The sequence below is a fragment of the Mus caroli genome, chromosome 13, assembly GCF_900094665.2.
Source record: "Mus caroli chromosome 13, CAROLI_EIJ_v1.1, whole genome shotgun sequence".
NCBI lineage: Eukaryota > Metazoa > Chordata > Mammalia > Rodentia > Muridae > Mus > Mus caroli.
In genome coordinates, this window is record NC_034582.1 from 55544014 (window position 1) to 55564472 (window position 20459).

Consider the following 20459-nt stretch of genomic DNA (forward strand, 5'->3'; position numbering starts at 1 on the left):
CTCTCTCTCTCTCTCTCTCTCTCTCTCTCTCTCTCTCTCTCTCTCTCTCTCTCTCTTTTGCTAATCATTTTATTCGTTTACAGTTCAAATGATATCCCCCTTCCAGGTTTCCCCTCCCAAAATCCCCATCCAATGCCCCCTCCCCATTTGCCTCTGTCAGGGTACCCTTCCACCCACTCACCACTTCTGTCTCATTGCTCTAGCATCCTCCTATGCTGGGGCATCAATCTTCTACAAGACCAAGACAATCCCCTCCCATTGATGCCAGATAAAGTCATCCTCTGCTACATATGGAGCTGGAGCCATGGGTCCCTCCATGTATATTCTTTGGTTGGTGTTTTTTACCCTGGGAGCTCTGGGTGGTCCAGTTAGTTGATATTGTTCTTCCTATGGGGTTGCAAACCCTTTTAGCTCCTTCAGTCCTTTTCCATTGCTGTCCCTGGTTGGCTGTGAGTATTTGCATCTGTATTAGTCAGGTGCTGGTAGAACCTCTCAGGGGATAGCTATACCAGGCTTCTGTCAACAAGCACTTCTTGACATCAGCAATAGTGTCAGGGTTTGGTGTCTGCAGATGGGATGGATCCCTAGGTGGAGCAGTCGCTGGATGACCTTTCCTTCTGTCTCTGCTCCATCTTTTGACCCTGTCTTTCCTTAAGACAGGAACAATTCTGGGCATTTTCTTAATTGAGATTCCCTCCCCTCAGATGACTTTATCTTATGTCAAGTTGACATAAAACTAGCCAGTATACTTCTCATGTATCCTAAATTCTCAGAATAATTCTCTAAATGATGTGACTGAACACCTCATTCATCCTCCCCTTCACAAAGGCACTGGGCTAGCGTATCTGGCAGTGCACATTGCTAGTGATGAGTGGAGGTGCCAGAAGGAAGGAAGAGAGAAGACACAGCAGCAAAGCAGAGCAGTCACTGTTATAAAACATGGGCCTGGCGGGTAGCTAAGGAGAAGTTAGTGTTTCCTCTGCCTGGAACATAAAATATTAACTCACCAGGAAATCATAGTTAAATACACGAAGAAGACAGAAATCTATAATAGAGCAAGGGAAGAACCCATCCTAGCAAGGTATTTGATAGATAAAAGCAAAGTCTGCTGTTTGGAAAGATGAATAATGTGAAAAAAACCTTCAAAAGAAGGACTGCAGATAGGAGAGCAAGAATGACTGCAAAGAGTGTGAAATTTAAAACACACAAAGAAAAGAGTATGTGAAAACATGCTTTCAAAAAGGAAAAAATATTTTATTAATGCAATAGCATGTTTCGAAAATTAGTCAGTTTTATTCTATAAAAGTATATAAACTGCCAACAAAAACTTGCGAACTCTGTGTTTTTGATAGAAGCATAAATCAAACAGCAATGAGAAGAATTTCTTACATGTGTAATGTGTAAGCTAGAAATCTCTGGGAAGCATCGCAAAGAGAACATTGTAGGTCAGCTTACCAGAGGAGCCCACTCCAGGTTTACCAGAAAGCCTAACAAATAGGTCATAGGTCAATAATTCATAGGTCAATCCTATGAGTCCTGAGGAAAGCGTGTGGTCTCTGTTTGGAGACTGATAAGTGACATAGGAACAGCTGGGGTTTCTTCAAGATTCTTTTGGGGACATGAGGAGGTCAACTTACCTGAAAGCAGTCTCTGCTTTCATTGTGCAGACTTCTGTTTACAAAGATGGGGTGAAAATACAATTTGATCATGCTAGAGTCTGCTGCTTTGCATTTATATATGCATACACATGCACACACATGTGTGTACACATATAAGCATGCACGTATACACATATGCACACATATAAGCATGTATACACATACACATGCAAACACATAAAAATGTATACACATGTTCACACACATACATTCATATACACAAGTATATATTCACAAAGCCATACATTCAAGCATACACACACACACACACACACACACACACACACACACGGTGTATATACATACACATGCAAAGACATAAGCAGGTATACAAGTAAAAAGGCAAACACACATAAGCACATATATACATGTTCACACACATACATGCATACACACAAGTATGTATATACAAAGCCATACATGCAAGCATACACACACAAACATGTATATACATATAAATTGACAGTTTGGTGTAAGAATGAATGAAATCGCTACCCTTGAGGTCACATTTTGAAGATATTCTGTATGATGAAATAGGAAGAATATAGAAAGGGTTTCTGCTCTGTAAAATGTTCTTCCTCCCAAAAAGCTCCCACATGGTTGTGTGCATTGTGAATTTATGACTGAAAGACGACTATGGTTTTCAGACTTGGAAATTGGTAGCACACACCTGCAATCCATCCCAGCACTCGGGACACTGAAGCAGAGAACCTGGCCCAAGTTCAGACCAGTCAGCTCTACATATGAGATGAATTCCAGACCAGCTGGGAACATGGAGTGAGACTGTGTCTCAAAAATAATAAATAAAAAAAAGAGATAAAAGCAGTTCTCTCTGGCAAGAGAGAACAGAAAGGCCATGCCACCAAAGCCTGATGATTGCACCTTGATCCCTGGAACCCACGTGACAGAGGAGAGAGACAACTGACACAAGTTGTACTCTGATGTCCCCACATGTGGGGACACGGGCACACACACAGACACACGTAAATAAATAAATAAATAAACAAATAAAAATTAGTAAATAAGTTAAAACCAATACTACTGTCTTAGTTAGGGTTTTACTGCTGTGAACAGACACCATGACCAAGGCAACTCTTATAAGGACAACATTTAATTGGAGCTGGCTTACAGGATCAGAGGTTCAGTCCATTTTTATCAAGGTGGGAGCATGGCAGCACCCAGGCAGGCATGGTGCAGGAGGAGCTGAGAGTTCTACATTTGAAGGCTGTTAGCTGAATAGTGACTCCCAGGTAGCTAGGACAATGGTATTAAAGCCCACACCCACAGTAACACATTTACCCTAACAAGGCCACACCCACCCCAACAAGGCCACACCTATCCCAACAATGCCACACCTACCTACCCCAACAAGACCATACCCACTCCAACAAGGCCACACCTCCCAACAGTGCCACTCCCTGGGCTAAACATATACAAACCATCACAACAACCAATCAAACAAAAAGCACATGTCAAGAAATATACAAGATTTGTTGCTAATAATGAAAAATTGATACGCACGCAAACATTAAAACTTTGTAAGGTCCATGATGAGCCTGAGATCGTTCCAGTGATCAGAGAATTAGGTGAAGAGTCAGTGGTGATGTTCACAGATGTAACCAGTTTGTGTCATAGAGTGAAATACGTCTGTGCTTGGGTCTTCTTCCTAAGTGCCCAGCAGATGTGCAGCCGATCACAGCCTTACGCCGACTCATAAGGATGCAAGAGCTGGTTTTAATGAAGGGACATACGGACACGTTACTGACATGATTCCGTTTTAACATTAACTTTCAGACGTCTACCCAAGCATGTGGCATGAGTCTGTAATTGTACCATGGTGAAAGAAGACCAGGAGGCTGGCCAGCTTGGGCAACACAGAGAGATCCTGTATGAAAAACATCAGCTATTACTCCTTTAGTGTTGCTGTGTATCAGAGAAGCATGCTGGAAGAGTATTGGAAGACGCTTCATTTTTCTAATTACAAGTATGCACGCTGAGCCGGGCGTGGTGGCGCACGCCTTTAATCCCAGCACTCGGGAGGCAGAGGCAGGCGGATTTCTGAGTTCGAGGCCAGCCTGGTCTACAAAGTGAGTTCCAGGACAGCCAGGGCTATACAGAGAAACCCTGTCTCGAAAAACCAAAAAAAAAAAAAAAAAAAGAAAACAAGTATGCACGCTGGGAGAAGCAAGACCCGCCCTGTGCCGTTAAGTCAAGATACTGGAAAGTTTTGGAAGAACTATGAAACAATAACAGGTTTTAGAAAATAAGTTATTTTTACATCCAAATGTGTTGTCTATGATAATGGATTTGTTAGTTTTTGGATTTAATTACTAAACTTTTTAAAATTTATGCTCCTATTCTTAACATGGTAAATAAGGCTCTACAAACTCTCTTTATAATAGCAAAGATGTTAGCCTTACCACCATCCTAGGCCAAAAAAAACTTTCCTTTTTGTTTCTGACAGTCTCACTATATAGCCCTAGCCCTAGCCCTAGCCCTAACCCTAAGACAACCTGAGCCCTAAACCTAAGCCTGTGGGAAGTCATTCCGGACTCCCTGCCCAGCCGGAAGGAAATTTGTGCCAGGCAGTAAACAAGCCTATATTTGGTGGATGGCTCGCCCTTAATCCCTGATTGGCTGAGCAAGCCTGCCTGGTGAGGTGATGTGACCTGTGGTGATTGGTTGAGGCGTGGTTGTGGCTTGAGTGGATAAAAACGCTTGAACCCCAGAGGACAGCAACATAAGCCTAAATCTAAGCCTAACTCTAACCCTAGCCCTAGTCCAGCCCTAGCCTTAATCCTAACTCTAACCCTAACCCTAGAGCTAACTATAAACCTAGACCTAAGAAATCAGAGCAAAGGTGGGGACTGTACCCTAAACTCTTTGTTCTGACTTAATCACGATCACATTAATCATTTAAAAACATCAGGCTGCTGGAGACTAAAGTTTTGAATGACTTTGTGCGTTTTCTTTTTCTTTTTTCTTTTTTAAAGATTTATTTAGGCTTGTGGCCGCCCTGTCCCGAGGACAAGAAGATGCCACCCAAGCGCATAGCTAAGAGAAGGTCACCCCCAGAAGATGCCAACCCCAAAAGCAAGAAGGTGATTACACTCGTAATCGCAGTCCTGCTACTCACTTGTGCCAAGTCTCACACGGGTCCCACAACACAGAACCAGGCTTGGTGCTGACACTGGGCCAGGGCGATGTGGGCCAGCTGGGGCTGGGTGAACGTGTGCTGGAGAGGAAGAAGCCGGCCTTGGTGCCCCTTCTGCAGGATGTTGTGCAGGCTGAGGCCGGGGGCATGCATACTGTGTGTCTGAGCCAAAGTAGCCAGGTCTACTCCTTTGGCTGCAATGACGAGGGTGCCCTGGGAAGGGACACTTAAGTCGAAGGCTCAGAAATGGTCCCTGGGAAAGTGGAACTGCAAGAGAAAGTGGTGCAAGTGTCAGCGGGGGACAGTCACACAGCAGCCCTCACCGAAGACGGCCGTGTCTTCCTCTGGGCCTCTTTTCGGGACAATAATGGTGTGATCGGGTTGTTGGAGCCCATGAAGAAGAGCATGGTACCTGTTCAAGTGCAGCTGGATGCGCCTGTGGTAAAGGTAGCCTCGGGGAACGACCACTCACGGACGATGATGCTCACGGACGACGGCGACCTCTACACCTTGGGTTGTGGGGAGCAAGGTCAGCTGGGCCGTGTACCTGAATTATTTGCCAACCGAGGTGGCCGTCAGGGCCTTGAGCGACTCCTGGTCTCCAGATGTGTGCTGCTGAAATCTAGGGGGACCCGGGGCCGTGTGCGGTTCCAGGATGCCTTCTGTGGCGCCTATTTCACTTTTGCCATCTCCCGAGAGGGCCACGTGTACGGCTTTGGCCTCTTCAACTATCACCAGCTCGGGACTCCAGGCACTGGATCTTGCTTCATTCCTCAAAACTTGACATCCTTCAAGAATTCCACCAAGTCCTGGGTGGGCTTCTCCCGTGGCCAGCATCACACAGTCTGCATGGATTCGGAAGGGAAGGCGTACAGCCTGGGCCGGGCTGAGTACGGGCGCCTGGGCCTTGGGGAGGGTGCTGAGGAGAAGAGCATACCCACCCTCATTTTCCGGCTGCCCGTGGTCTCCTCAGTGGCCTGTGGGGCTTCTGTGGGGTATGCTGTGTCTAAGGATGGTCGTGTTTTTGCCTGGGGCATGGGCACCAACTACCAGCTGGGCACCGGGCAGGATGAAGATGCCTGGAGTCCTGTGGAAATGACTGGCGAACAGCTGGAGAACCGTGTGGTGTTAACTGTGTCCAGTGGGGGCCAGCACACGGTCTTACTAGTTAAGGACAAGGCACAGAGCTGATGAAGTCTTTGTGGGCCTGGCTTCTGGCCCCAGCCCAGCTTCACAGAACAGGAAAACAGCCAGCTACAGATTCCAACCCTGAACAGATATCATCTCCTGTCTTTTCCCAGCACCACAGCAGAATCCTTTTTCTTCTGTTTCATCCGTCCTCTTTCTAGAAACAGACTGGTACTTGTAGGATGTGTGGGGATGGGAGGAGGATCTCAGAAGGATCTTTGCTTACCAGAGGCTTACTTTATTAGACCTTTCCCCGATACCCCCCCCCCTTTGATACTCTGCTTCCTGTGGTTCTAGCTGGCACTGGCTCATTACCTACAAAACCCAAACTGGTAGCTTAAGACTACATGCAACATCCTGCCCCGGGGTTTTGCTGCCCAGACTCTGAAAAGTTGGGACTCCCTGAAGCCCTGCTTACCATGAGCCTCTCTTTCTGTTCCTAACTAGTTTACAAGGACACAGATGGTTTGTATTGTCATCGATCCAGTTGTCATGGACCCATGCCTGGGGAGATCTGGACAAAGGCTTTACAAGGCTCTGGGTGACCTAAGCCAAATATTTGGCTCTAAACAGGTGTCCATGGGCAAAAACACTGATCCACTTGAAAAAAACCAACTGTCCTCCCAAAAGCACAAAGCACCCCAGTATCCCTTGGGTGTCACCTGTCCCTTCCCCATTAGCCTTTCTGCCATAGAGGACTGAATAACCATGCTGGGCTCGGCTGGGCAGTCAAGGCAGGGTACTAGGAAAGGGGTGGGAGTTGTTTTATAACGGTGCTGAGGGAGGAGTGGAGGGGCAGAGGCTGTTCTTAAGAAAAGTAACAGTGGCTGAGAAAATAGTTTTGAATTTTTAAAAATTGTATAATATTATGGAGGGAAGAATAAAATCTTGTAACACTTTGAATATACTTAGAGTTTTGTTAAAAAAAAAGATTTATTTATTTATTTTATGTATGTGAGCACACTGTAGCTGTACAGATGGTTGTGAGCCTTCGTGTGGTTGTTGTTCGTGTGGTTGTTGTGGTTGTGGTTGTGGTTTTAGGACCTCTGCTCTTTCCAGCTGGCCCAGCTTGCTCCGGTTAGCCCCGCTCACTCAGTCCCTGTTCTCTCCAGCCCAAAGATTCATTTATTATTATAAACAGGTACACTGTAACTCTCTTCAGATGCACCAGAAGTGGGTGTCAGATCTCATTATGGGTGGTTGTGAGCCACCATGTGGTTGCTGGAATTTGAACTCAGGACCTTTGAAAGGGCAGTCAGTGCTCTTACCCGCTGAGCCATCTCGCCAGCCCGATTTTGTGTATTTTCTATACAGACAACCAGAGTTGCTGCCAATGACTGGAGTCTTGAAGCCCAGTAAAGTGCCTGAATGCACATCAAAAGTTCAAGCCCCGTAGCTCCCACTGGATGGTCAACTCAATAGCAAATTAGTGTCACAGTAATAAGCCAGCAAAGCAACTAAGTATCCTGGAATAAGGATAATATCTGGTAATAATATCTGGTCTAACAGGGTGTAGACTAGACCTGGTTGAGAGGAAAGAAGAGGTACACAGCTCAGTAAATCTGTTTGTGGATCAACATAGTGTTTATCTAATTGAAAAGACAGAAAGACCTGCCCTTCCTTATAAAGCTGCCGTGCTGCCAGCTATCTCCATACTGCCTGTACCCAATCCTCATCAGAGTTTAATAAAAGCTTTGTAAAGAACCTTTACAACCTGATCCTGGGAGTCTTTTGGAGGGAAAAAGAATCCTAGCATAATATGCAGAATTTTAAGGTAGAAGAAAATGAGGACCTGCTCCTGAGAGATATCAAACCACACTGTGTGCTTTCTGATGAGCAAAGCAAGGTAGTATTTTCAGTCCTTTCTGGACTTTTATCTCTGAATTCTGTAAATTCTGAAAATTGAGGCTATTGATTTATTTTCTGTACACCACACAATCTCTCATTCTCTGTGTTTTCATTGGGTTGTGGTTTTCTGTAATGGTCTCTGCTCTGATACCCACACATGCACTTATGTGTGTGGGTATTAGAATAAATATTTAGAATGTAGTTAGGGATTATGCTGGTTTCATAAAGTGGCAGTTGTAGGCTCTCCTCCAAGATCCATGACATCACTTGCCTTGGGTAGCTGGCTAGGTTTCCAGAGCCAGGAACGAGTTTTCTCTTGTTGAGTGGGCCTTAGTTCCCACTTGGGAGATGTTGGTCACCTCCAAGGTATGTGTACCCTATTACACCCCTGGGGTTTTCAGACCAATCAGGCCAAAGGTGTCATAGCTGGGTGGGACTAGTGGTTATTTTCTTCTCTTGGATGTTTTCACAGAGCCTCTTGGTATTATGAAAGCTATTTAGAAAGGAGGCTTCTGGGTCAGAACCTTCTTGGATCCAAAGAGCATGGTGACTTTAACAATAGGGACTCGTCTTCCACCTCCGGGAAGCAGCTAGGGAGCAATCTACTTCTCCACTCCCTGAAGTTAGGCACAGTCATATGATTTGCTTGGACCAACACGACCTTGACAAGTGTGACCAAGCAAAAGTTTGAAAAGGGTTTGCTCATTTAGGGTCCCCCATTCTGGCACCTTGCCAGTGTCTGTAACTGTAAGAACCTGTCTCCCAGATATCACAGACATGGGGCTTAGATGTCTCAGTCAGTCATCAAATGAGCCAGTCTACCTGGACCCAACCTTCATCTTCATTACTTACCCTGTATTGATAGCCAAGTGAGCTAGAATAGTCTAGCAGAGAGCCCAGCCCCCATTGCTGATTCACAATTCTGTGATCAGATACATGATTTCAAACTCACGATGGGAAGTTTTGGTTGGACCACTGTTCAGCCGAGACCAGGTAATAAACTCACCGATGTCTGATCAAGAGCCATTTTCAGAATGGACCCTCATTGGTTAACTGTTGGATTCTCAGAGAAACACTGTTGAATCATTTGAACTTGACCCACTCTTTCAAAAAAAAAACTCTTGGGGTCTCCTTGCTTTTTACATTTTGAGGATTCATATGAGATTAGAGAATCAATCTCTAGGCACAGAGTGACTTAGGTTGTAAAGTTGGACTTTATTTATTAAGTTGTTTACTTATCGCATCTATGTGAGTGCCTGATTGGAATGTGGGAGTGAGGTGGGGAGGTGCTATGACTCAGGTGTGGAGGTCAGAGGACAGCAACTCGGAGTTGGTTCTCTCCTTCTGCCTCTATGTGGACTCCAAGTAATGTCCATTATCACTGGCTATTTTATTTTTTAATGCAATTGTATAATTTCAATCATTTGTAGTTTCCCAGAGTTGGTTGTAACTATGACTTTTGTATATTATTATTATTTTTATTTTATTGTTATGATAAAGGATTTTTGGGGAGTTGGCTTTCTTTCTTTTTTCCTTTCTTTTTTTTTTCCCGTCTCATACATAACATCCCAACCCCAGTTTTCCCTCCCTTCACTCCTAGGTCCTGTCCCCCCCCCCCGTCCCTCCCCTATCCCTCCCCATATCTGTTCCTCATCCCTTTCCCTTCAAGTTTCCCTTTACATCTATCCTGGGTCTCTGGGCTGTCCAGCCTCTGGTTCCTGGTCCTCTAGTCTGTCAGGTGTGGGCTCCCTCTCATGGACTAGGCCTCAAGTTGGACCAGTCATTGGTTGGCCACTCCCACTCATTCTGTGCCACCATTATCCCAGCACATCTTGCAGGCAGAACAGACTACATACTGAAAGTTTTGTAGCTGAGTTGATGTCCCAGACCCACTGCTGGGAGCCTTGCCTGGTTATATGGCCAGTTCAGCTCTGTCTCTCTCCCATTACTAGGAGTTTTCCCTATGGTCACTCTCGTAGGTTCCAGAGAGTTCCCACTGCACTAGGGCTCTACGTTGCCCTGCAAGTGCACCCCAATTCTAGTCATCTCTCCATTACTCTTTCCCACCATTCCCCTGCCTGATCCTTCCTGTTTCCGTCCCTATCCATGCCCAGTGCACCCACAAAATCTACTCTATTTTCCCTTCCTGGGGAGACCCATGGGTTACACCTTGAGCCCTCTCTGTTACTCAGCCTCTCTGGGTCTGTGGATCATAGCATGGTTTTCCTTTACTTAACAGATAATGTCCATACATACTAAATTTGTCTTTCTGGGTCCAGGTTACCTCACCATCTGTTTGCCTGCAAATTTCATGATGTTATTGTTTTTAACCGCAGGATAATACTCCATTGTGTAGTTGTACCATAATTTCTTTATCCATTCTTCGGCCGAGGAACATCAGACTATTATGAATAAAGGAACATTGTGACTATTATGAATAAAGTTGCTATGAATATATCTGAGCAAGTGTCCTTGTCGTAGGATAGAGTGTCCTTTGGGTATATGCTCAAGAGTAGTGTAGCTGTGTCTTGAGGTAGATAGATAACTAAGTCTCTGAGGAACAACCACATTGATTTCCATAGTGGCTATACAAGTTTACACTCCCACCAGCAATGGAGGAGTGTTCCCCTTGCTCCATGTCCTTACCAGCATCTGCTGTCACTTGTGTTTCTGATCTTAGCCATTCCAACAGGTGTAAGATGGAATCCCCGAGTCATTTTGATTTGTATTTCCCTGATGGCAAAGGAGGTTGAACATTTCTTTAAGTGTTTCACTTGAGATTCCTCTGTTGAGAATTCTCGGTTTAGATCTGCACACATTTTTAAATTTGGATTATTTGATTTGTTGATGCCCAGTCTCTTGAGTTCTTTATATATTTTGAATATTAGACCTCTATCAGATGTGGAGTTAATAAGAATCTTTTCCCGTTATAGGCTCCTGCTTTGTCTAGTTAACAAATTGTCTTACAGAAGCTTTTCAGTTTCATGAGGTCCCACATATTAAGCTTTTATTTTAATGCCTGCACTATGGGTGTTCTGTTTGATTTTGGTTTTTCAAGACAGGGTTTTTCCTTTTAGGGTTTCCTGGCTGTCCTGGAACTCACTCCATAGACCAGGCTGTCTTTGAATTTAGGTCTGCCTGCCTCTGCCTCCTGAGTGCTGGGATTAAAGGCAGTTGTCTCCAGCACCTAGCTGGTGATATCTTTTCTATACTATGCTTTTATGGAAATTGTGACTCCATTCTGCTTGCTGAGATACATGGGTTGTATTTGGCTCGAAAGCAGTTTAGGGCCCAAATCTCCCTGTCTTTTCTTCCTTCTGATATTTCTTAGATCTCTTTGATTTTCCTCCTGGCTGGGTAGTTGTGGGCTCCTGGGATGGCTCGTCTTCGCTGTCAGTTTGGCTGGATTTAGAATCACCTAGGAGACACACATCTGGGTGTGCTCATGAGGATGTTTCTAGAGAGGTAGCTGAGGAGGAAAAGCTGCTATGAAGGTAGGCGATAGCATCTCATAGGCCAGGGTTCCAGACTGAATGAAACACAGGGGCATTCATCTCCTCTGCATCTGAAGGACAGGTGCAGTGTGACCAACCAATTGGCCCTCATCCCCAACTCCTCCTGTCAGGTTTTATTTATTTATTTATTGGTTTGTTTATTTATTTATTTATTTATTTATTTATTTATTTATTTATTTTTGAGACAGGGTTTCTCTGTGTAGCCCTGGCTGTCCTGGCACTCACTTTGTAGACCAGGCTGGCCTCGAACTCAGAAATCTGCCTGCCTCTGCCTCCCGAGTGCTGGGATTAAAGGCGTGTGCCACCACGCCCGGCTCCTGTCAGGTTTTAGTCATGAACACAATTCAAGTCTGACTCCAGCCTCAAGCTTCAGATTCTTGGACGTGCTGTGGAACATCCTGAACTTTCTCAAATACCACTCACCCACCAAATATCTTCCCTCAGAACTGAAGGTGAGTCTATCCATAATGGTCCAGAAGTCCAGGGCTGAGGTACTGGCCTCTGCCTCCTTTAACATCTACCTTTGACCAGCTATAATGTCTTGAGTCTACCTTTATCCTCCCCTGATCCTCATCTACTGGGCCCTGCTCTGATCTTCAGCCCTTTAAAAATCTTCAAGTATTCTATTAAAAATGCTAACTCCCTCTTCCCAGCCAGACTCAGTCAGAAACTCCCTGTCTTGGATGGACATCGGGCAAGGTGAAGATCCTATCAGAATGACCACTAAGCCTTCCATCCTGATGGTAGCCTGTCTTTCAAGTTTCATTTCTCCGACTTCTTACATCACACTTTGGTAACAAGTATGCTCAAACACGCGTGTACACACATAGCACACATGCCACTCCTGCGCTTTGTCTCTGGGTCACTTTTTTCTAGCTCTTCTTAAGTACAACATGGAGCTAAGCCATCTTCTATTTTGTGTCCCCACATTGACTAAGGGTGGTCCCACCCTGTTTAGTACCTGTTCAGTATCACAGACAAAAGGTTTAATTAACATTAATCAACAGAAAATCTCTTCTCTTCTCTCTCTCTCTCTCTCTCTCTCTCTCTCTCTCTCTCTCTCTCTCTCAGACAAGGTCTTTTTATTATGTAGTTCTGACTGTCCTGTAATTCACAGTGTAAACCAGGCTGGACTTGAACTCATTCTGCCTGCCTCTGCCATCTTCTGAGTGCTGGGACTAAAAGAGCCACCATGCCCCGCCTGAAAAGCTATCTTGCAGGAAAATGCTCCAAATAGGTGGACTCTTTGATGAGTAAGAAGTAGCAGGCTAAGAGGAGCAGCAAGTGATGTAGCAAAAGAATTATGTCTAAGAGAGGGTCACACCTCACGGACATAGTGCTTGATCAGGATGAAATCTCTAGTAAGAGTCATTTGTGGAATGTTGCCCTCTCTGGTATTTGGAAACCAGTATCCAAGATCTTACACACTTTATGCACCTTACTAAGGACACTCCCTGGTAACAGAAGATCACAAAGTATCCACAGTGGCGGTGCTGGTGAAAGATACTGTTTTATCTTTGGTCATAAATGAAGATGCCTTCGATGTAATTGTGTATATTTACCTGTCTTTATCTGTCCACAGACTTCAGATCCCTTCAGTTTGCTTAAAGAGACTCTGTCCAAACTCTCCAGGAGATACAGTAACATGGTAGAGTCTTTGATGCATTTTAAAAACTGTAAAACAGTCTTTTGGAAATGTCATGTTAAAAAAAAAGAAAAAAGAAAAGAAAGGAAGAAAGAAGGAAGGAAGAAGGAGAGAAAGAGAGAGAGTGAGAGAGAAAGAAAGAAAGAAAGAAAGAAAGAAAGAAAGAAAGAAAGAAAGAAAGAAAGAAAGAAAGAAAGAAAGAGGAACTCAGGCCCCTGGTTGGAAACCCTTCTCCATTTTCAGCAGCCCTCCAGCTTCCTCCTGAATTTTACTCAGGGTTTAGAGGTAGCCCTCCAAAATATTAGCTGAGAGCTTCCTCGGAAAGCAAATCTTTCCCACATCCTTTCCTGCAGTTCCTCTTTAAGAGGTGTCAGCATGGTTGAAAGAATGAAGTGGCCTCACATTGTCTGGCCCTGCCATTATGTGCGCAACATTTCCATAACAAAGGTGCCACTCGACTTCTCCCCGATTAATGCAGCTCGAGGGCTCTTGTCGCCTTTAATAAAACATTGTTGAAATCATTTATTTAGAGCCCCTGGTTACTAGTGGGAGAATGACCATCTTTGTGCCAAAATATAGTGTATACAGTCCACTATTTTGTAGTAGATCATTGTGTTATTTACGAAATTGATTAAACGGATGCCTCAGGGGGTACTGATGCAAACAGCACATTACTTATGTCATTGGGATCGTCAAGGGTGAACTTTGTCAACTCCCTTCCAGAAGCAATCTCTCAAACAGAATACACTGATGTCCAACTTAACCGGCACGCACTGAGCCCCACTGGAAACTCAACCCAGGCCACACTGCTTGTGTAACCTGACGCTCTCCCACCATTCTCCTTGGAGTAGCTGGGAGAGAGCCAGGTCAACTGACAACATTTCCCATGTTTCTTGGTGCGTGGGGTCAAAGAACAATGGCGATGCGCACGTTCTTCCCTTTTGTGCCTAGGAAAAGGAGACACGGACCATATATTTCGGGAGCGTTCACAGCGCAGTCTCAGTGCTTATACAGTGAAGCCCAGGTTGGAAAGCCGAGGATTTGTTAGATGTTTCTAGAAGTTCTCAGGGCCCTCTAAGGTCTCCTGATTTTGGATCCTGTGTAATGTTGCTGGAATGAGGTAGAGGCATGAGCTTGAGGCAAGGAAGGGACAAACCCTCCCCACTCTAGGTCCCGTGGTGGTTTCTCTTGCTTTCTACCACCCTTCATTCTCTGGGGTAGGGAGGAACGTTGCTGTCTTCATGTGGACTCCACTGGACACCCGTGATTCCCTCAAGACATGTTAGATCTCAATGGGCCATTTGCTCTGTGGCACTTCGGGGCCAGGAGCTGCTTCCATCCTTATGGGCGACTGTAGGAGTTCTACTCGAGTGTAGGGGTGTTCTCTGAGTAGACAAGTTCACTTCCCTGGGGCCATTTTCCCACTTTACATACGGGGCTTGCATGTGTACATTGCTATATATTGTTAGAAATCAACAGGGACCTTATGCTATATCCATTGTGATCATATACAAAAGCCTTGCTGTGTGCTCGGGCGAGCAGTGAAGCTGAACCTCTTTCTATTTACTGTATGGTCACTTCAGTTCAATGAACTGCCCCCCTTGTTCTTGACCATTGTCCCACACTCCCTTAAACATTTGTCATTGAAGTGCCTCCAAAGACAAATGAACCGTCACAGAGAATCACAACCTACTAACTGGGGAGACAGGAACAGCCTGGAGGACAGATTAGACCTGAAATCCAAACCCCGTCTCTCATGGCGTGGGGGCTGGGGGAATGTCTTGGAAATTCTCCAGCAAAGCCCCAAACTACCTTTTTCTCTCATTAATGGCACTTCCAGGCATCTCCAGGAGACATTGGAGCCTGCCAAATGTCCAGAATTCCAAAGGCCTCCCTGGAGACGCCGAGATATTGCAGATGTCAACATCTGTAAAAATCTTTTCTGTCTAGAAGCAGATGGCTGATGGGTGGTATAAAGATGCCACACTCTTGAAGCCCACTGCCCTGGCAGGATCTCTGCGGTCTGCTCTGACATCCACCAGGTCTTTCCAGAGGCCGGGCACTCGGGGCTGCAGCCTCTGCTTTTTTCAAGGGAGAAGGCATAAAGTCCCCTCTGGCCCAGGGTGAGCAGAGATGATTTATTCTTAGGCAGATGCTTCTGACAGGGCTCTGTAAAAATCAAGTTGGGAGTTTATTGTTAACAGTTAGTTGTCGGGCCTTTCCTGATGCTGCCTTTGACTTATTACTGGGGGAAGCTGGACCTTTTACTGTGACAAAGACTTAACTTTTAGTGGGGAATGTGTTAAAATAGTAGCGGTGGAGATTTAAACACATTTAAGCAAAAAAGCAGGAGCACTACTAACCTGTAGTCTCTTCATTTTTTTTAAAAAAAGCAGTTGGTTTCCCTTACAAGCCTCTAGAATATTCTTTGTTCTGTTCTAAAAACAAACAAACAAACAAACAAACAAACAACTGTTCTAGGCTTTGTCTTAGTATTATCTTTACTGAACTATCAGTCACTTTCCTGGGCTCCACGCTGATGACAACTACAGGGTGGGGGTGGATCTTGGTTTTGGGGACATGAAGGGGAGTTTGGACTCCCTCCCTAATAGCTGGGAAAAGAGAGAGGCTTGAAAAAAAGCCTCAGAAGTAGGGGTGGGAGCAGGTGGGAAAGGGCACAATTTGGTTAATTACCTCAGGCAGCAGAGAAATCTAGTTGTTTTCTCAGCCCATGCTAATATCAAATAAAGAGACACCAGATCTTGCTAATCTGTCGACCCCCTCAGACAAAGTTTATTTGTGGTGACTTTTTAAACTCCCGACTTGCCTTCCAATCACCGAGTTTAAAATGAAAAGCTTTAAATAAACACCAGGAATAGAAGATAAATAAACTTTTTTTCCCCCTTGCAAGTGCCTAGCCTGCCGAGGTTCAGGCTCAAATCCCCAGAGGACAGAGTGCTCTCTTTTGTGTTAATGTTTAAAAGATTTTCCAATGCTGGAGTTTATTCCTACTGCAAACATTTCTATTTACAAGGTCAAGTGTATCAGCACTCGACACAGCTTAAGAGTGTAATTATTTATGTAAGGGCGTTTGAGTGTGTGTGTATCAGGAGCTTGGCGGAAGCCCAGCCTTCAATCCACTGTTCAACAGCTCCTCAGGACAATATTACCAGTCCTGGTGATTACTCCCCTCCACGCCGTGTTTACTTTTGCACGCCTCAATGTTTTGTAACAAAATTTTGTATTTTTTTTTCACCAAAAGTGTGAAAATGGCTTTGAAGTATTGAGTCTCAGAGGCTTCCTAGATCTATTGGGAACAGATGTTATTGGCATGTTTGATTGAATGAGAAGGCAGAGAGGACACTCCTGGGGGTCAGGAGAAAAGGGGAGGGGGGTGCACAGGGTGGGTCTCCCAGGGAGGGGGAGGCTATCCTCACACAAGAGACAGAGTAGTTTGTGAATTTTCTTCACAAATGACAACAGCAGCAGAGGCCAGTTACAAATTCTTTTTAGCTGCCCCATTTACGGACGTCTAATTGTTCATTAAATTAAAGGCAGCATTAGCTCACACTCTGCCTTGTGCTGCGTTTTAATCTCACTTGAAGCTGGATGGACTTCCAGTGCCCCCTCCCTCCACAGCCCTCCCACCTCATCACTGGGTTAAATGCAGTGTAACTGTGGAAAGCAACTGCACCATAGACACTGTTTAAACTCTTTACTGATGTGTGCATTTTTAATAAAACAACCAAAAATACACAAAGTCATAGTTTTTTTTTTAAACACGGGATTTAAAAAAATGATGTCTATAAAAATACAATGTTTAAGGCAGTTTGGAAATGCATTTATACATTTCTACAATGTCCATAAATTCTCTTGAAAATAAGAACGTTACTTCAAATCTGTAAAATACACTGTACATTCTTCTACACAGGGCACACTTCAAAATGGGCTGCGGGAGCGGGTTCCTGGTGAGCAATGTATTCTATACATTTCTTGGATGGGCTGCAGGAGTGGGTTCCTCGTGACCAATGTATTCTATACATTTCTTGGATAGGGGAGATACAACAATGATGCAGATTTAAAACTTTTAATTTCTTTTTTTAAAAAATAAATTATTTTCTGAAGCATACAATTTATAAAAATTCTATATACAAAGTACAGCAACTGGTAAGAAACCCCAGTTTTAATACAGTTTATATACGACGTACCAGGGTGGAGGACCCCGATAGGGGCAGAGGTAATATTCAATCTCTGCATATTCAAATTTAGAATTTCTTGGTGGAGGAAAATAAAAAGGACAACAAAACAAACATCATAGAGGTTTTCCTAGATGGCAGTACCGAGCTTTAGGATAAAAACATGTATTGTTCAACACCATGGTAACTCTTTTTTTTTTTTTTTTTTTGGATCCTTAATTCTAAGACACGTGGTGCAGAGGGATCAGAATGGTGGCAGGAAAATTAAAGGTGAAGGGTTAGGATTATAATGCAGTTGTAATTTCGGGGACACCCCTCCCCCAAAGGCAATCGGCAGCTCCACACTGAGCATTACCAATGGATATACCAAGAGCACAGGAATGAATCGGTAAGGGGAACTTTTCTATTTACTTACGATTGCTGTGTTTCTCAGTGGTCACAAGCAATTGAAGTCGTTACCAGTACTATGTGTTCCCTCACCGGGAAACAGTTTAAAAACAAAACAAACAGACAAATAAAAACCCGACCCCTTTGCAAACCTAATTCGCTCAACATCCCTTCTCCAAGTCCATTGGAACTGGAAAGACCCCCACCGTTCAGCACTCTGAGTCTAGGCCTCCTTTGCTTTTGCAGGCTGTCCCGAATTCTGCAGATTAGAGCTGGCAGTATAGATCAGCCGGTTATCTCTGCAGCCTGGAAAACCGCACAGAAGAGGGCCGAGCATGTTGGCTGCGGTAAGAGCTGGGCCCTGTCCACCCAGGGAGAGTGTGGGTCAGTGTTCCCGACCATCTCCGGTCTCCGAGCCACAGGTGCCCTGCTCGGGAACCAGCTGGGTCGTGCATACCGGCCTGGAGCAGCCTGCAGCAGGGGCGCAGGAGCTACAAGTGTGACCCGAGCAGCAGGAGCAACAGCAGCAGCAAACAGGCAAACGGGGTCCAAGCGCTTCGATTCGCCCAGTGGCCTCCACTGCCGCTGCTGCTGCTCCTGCGCCCGGGACCGTGGGGCAAGTCTCCGCGGCCGCCCGCCGCAGCAGCGCCGCCGCCCGGGCGCGCAAGGCCGTCGTCGTCGTCCAGGGGCTGCTCGCCGCCCGCGGCCCCAGCGCGCTGCTCGTCGTCATATTCTTCGTCGTAGTAGTCGTCCAGGCCCCCATCCGAGCCGCTGCTGCCCGGACCGTTGCTCGCATCTGGGCCGAAGCACAGGCGGGCCATGTTCTCCTTGACCGATTCGCAGATGGGCCGCTCCAGCCCATCGCACACGCAGTCGTTGAGCAGCGCCGCCTTGGGCACAGCCAGCATGTCCTCGATGACCGCGCGGCACTCGTCTGTGCAGCGCAGCCCGTTGAAAAGCTTGCCGCAGTAGGCCAGGTAGCGGCTGAGCGCCAGGTTGCAGCGGCTGTCCCGGTCGCAGCGCCGCCGGGCTTCAGTGCAGCCCATGACCGAGCCTGCTCCCGCGCCCGGGCCCACGCTGCTGGTGCGCGGCAGACAGGGCTCGATGGCGCGCTTGGTGGACCTGCAGTGTTCGTCCTGCGCGCAGTCGCAGTCCTCCAGCGCGGGCCCGCGGCGCGTGTGGTTGAGCTGGATAAGCGCCGAGATGCAGTGGCTCGGGCAGCGCCAGCGCGGCGAGAAGGACGCGGCCGAGGCAGGGAAGGCGCCGGCGGGCCCCGGAGCATCAGCCCCGCCGCGCTGCGCTAGCACCGGAGCACAAGCCTCGGCGTACTGGCTGTAGGCGTAGCTGCAGTCGGGCTCGCCCTGACACTGCAGCAGCGCCTGCCAGCAGATGAGGCGGCGGCCGTGCGCTAGCCCGGAGCCCCGCGGTGCCGAGCACAGCAGTTGCAGCAGCGCCATCAGGCACAGCAAGGCGCCCGGCAAGGTCCCCGTGCGGGCCCCGGCGCCGCCCAGCAGCGCGGCTAGCATCGCGGGCAGCAGCGGCCGCCGGACGCGGTGCGGAGCGGAGACGAGGCTCGGGTGGCGGCCGCGGGGCCGCTGGAAAAGTTTGTCCGAGTTCCGCGCACTTCTGGCATGGGCGTCCTCATCCATCCATGCCGGCGGCCCCGCGGCTGGTAAAGGCGGGTGTTCGCTCCGGCACCGCGGCCGGGGCTCCCTGAGAAGCGCGGCGACGCAGGTCCGGGTCCGGTCAACGGTTGGAGGCGCTCAGTGCTGTCCCGGGGGGACGCGGCGAAGCTGCAGGAGCGCGCGGCGCCGGGAGTGCATGGTGCTAGGCGCCTGCAGACAGTCTTTCGGCCGGCGGCTCCTCGGTTCCTGGCTCAGCGGCTCGTAGCACTTCGCAGCTCTGGCATCCCGCCTTCCCGCGGCCAGGACGCTTGGTCCCCTCCCCCTCTACCCCGGTCTGGGCCGCGCTCCGGGAAGTTCTGGGCGCCAGGCGCAGGGAGGACCCCGAAACTCGGAGCGTGCGGCTCTGCTCGGAGACCCGGAGCTTGGGGAGCGGATCCGCGGAGCCCGGCTGCGGACTAGCTCGCCGCGAGGCTTTAAATACAAAAGTGGGCCGGGAGCCCCCGTGTGGTGCCGCGGCGCCCCCTCATTATGCATGCATAGAAAAGCAAACAAACAAAAACATTAGCAACGCTCCTCCGGCTCGCCGAGCCCTGGCCCCGCGCGCTCCAGGCTTGCCCGCTTTCTCCTTTCTCCACTCTCCGGCGCCCTTTGCTCGGCCCCCTTCCCCGGCTTTGCGAGCTGCTATTGGTCCAGCTTGTTGTTGTTGAAACTTTTTTTTTTTTTTTCCGAGCCGCTGGAGTGGGGCTGCAGAGTGGGGGAGGGCGGTGGGCAGCTCACATTCAGGCATTCAGGGCTTGAAAGGAACGGCTTAGGGAGCCTGACACAGGCCCAGCTCCTCCCACTCTTCAGGAGGCTGGGATACCGAACCCCAGCTCGCGCACAGAGCCAGCGGGCAGGGCTTAGGGCCAGCTGCCTGCATCCGGCTCAGCCACCGGCCTTTTTGTTCGCTTCCTCCGCCCCCTTTTTGTTTGGGTGGGGGGACACTTTTATTAATTCTTACTGATCCCCCATCTTTGCATCTGAGATAGTTCGAAAGTCACTTTAATTTTCAGGCTCCTCATCTGTGAGTTCTGATCACCTCGGGGGGGGGGGGGTTATAGTGAAGGCAGGGAGTTTTGAGAATTCATTGTAAGACTTTAGAAACTTAGACACTGATTGCGCGCGCTGGCACACGCGGGTTCTCTCTCTCTCTCTCTCTCTCTCTCTCTCTCTCTCTCTCTGTCTCTCTGTCTGTCTCTCTCTC

The 20459-nt window shown here is 47.3% G+C and overlaps 1 protein-coding gene and 1 pseudogene across 1 annotated transcript; one reads left to right on the top strand and one right to left on the bottom strand.

Moving 5' to 3' along the window:
* The first annotated feature begins 4693 nt into the window (after nt 1-4693).
* On the top strand, nt 4694-6130 carry LOC110308356 (annotated as a pseudogene).
* A 10578-nt stretch (nt 6131-16708) lies between these two features.
* On the bottom strand, nt 16709-20071 carry Gas1 (growth arrest specific 1). The gene has a single exon (XM_021180394.2). It carries the CDS (start codon nt 19238-19240, stop codon nt 18083-18085), a length of 1158 nt encoding a protein of 385 aa, XP_021036053.1. The 5' UTR covers nt 19241-20071; the 3' UTR covers nt 16709-18082.
* Nucleotides 20072-20459: the final 388 nt, after the last annotated feature.

Coding starts and splice junctions, on each gene's coding strand:
- Gas1 (XM_021180394.2), bottom strand. CDS start 19,240: ATGGATGAGGACGCCCATGCCAGAAGTGCGCGGAACTCGGACAAACTT.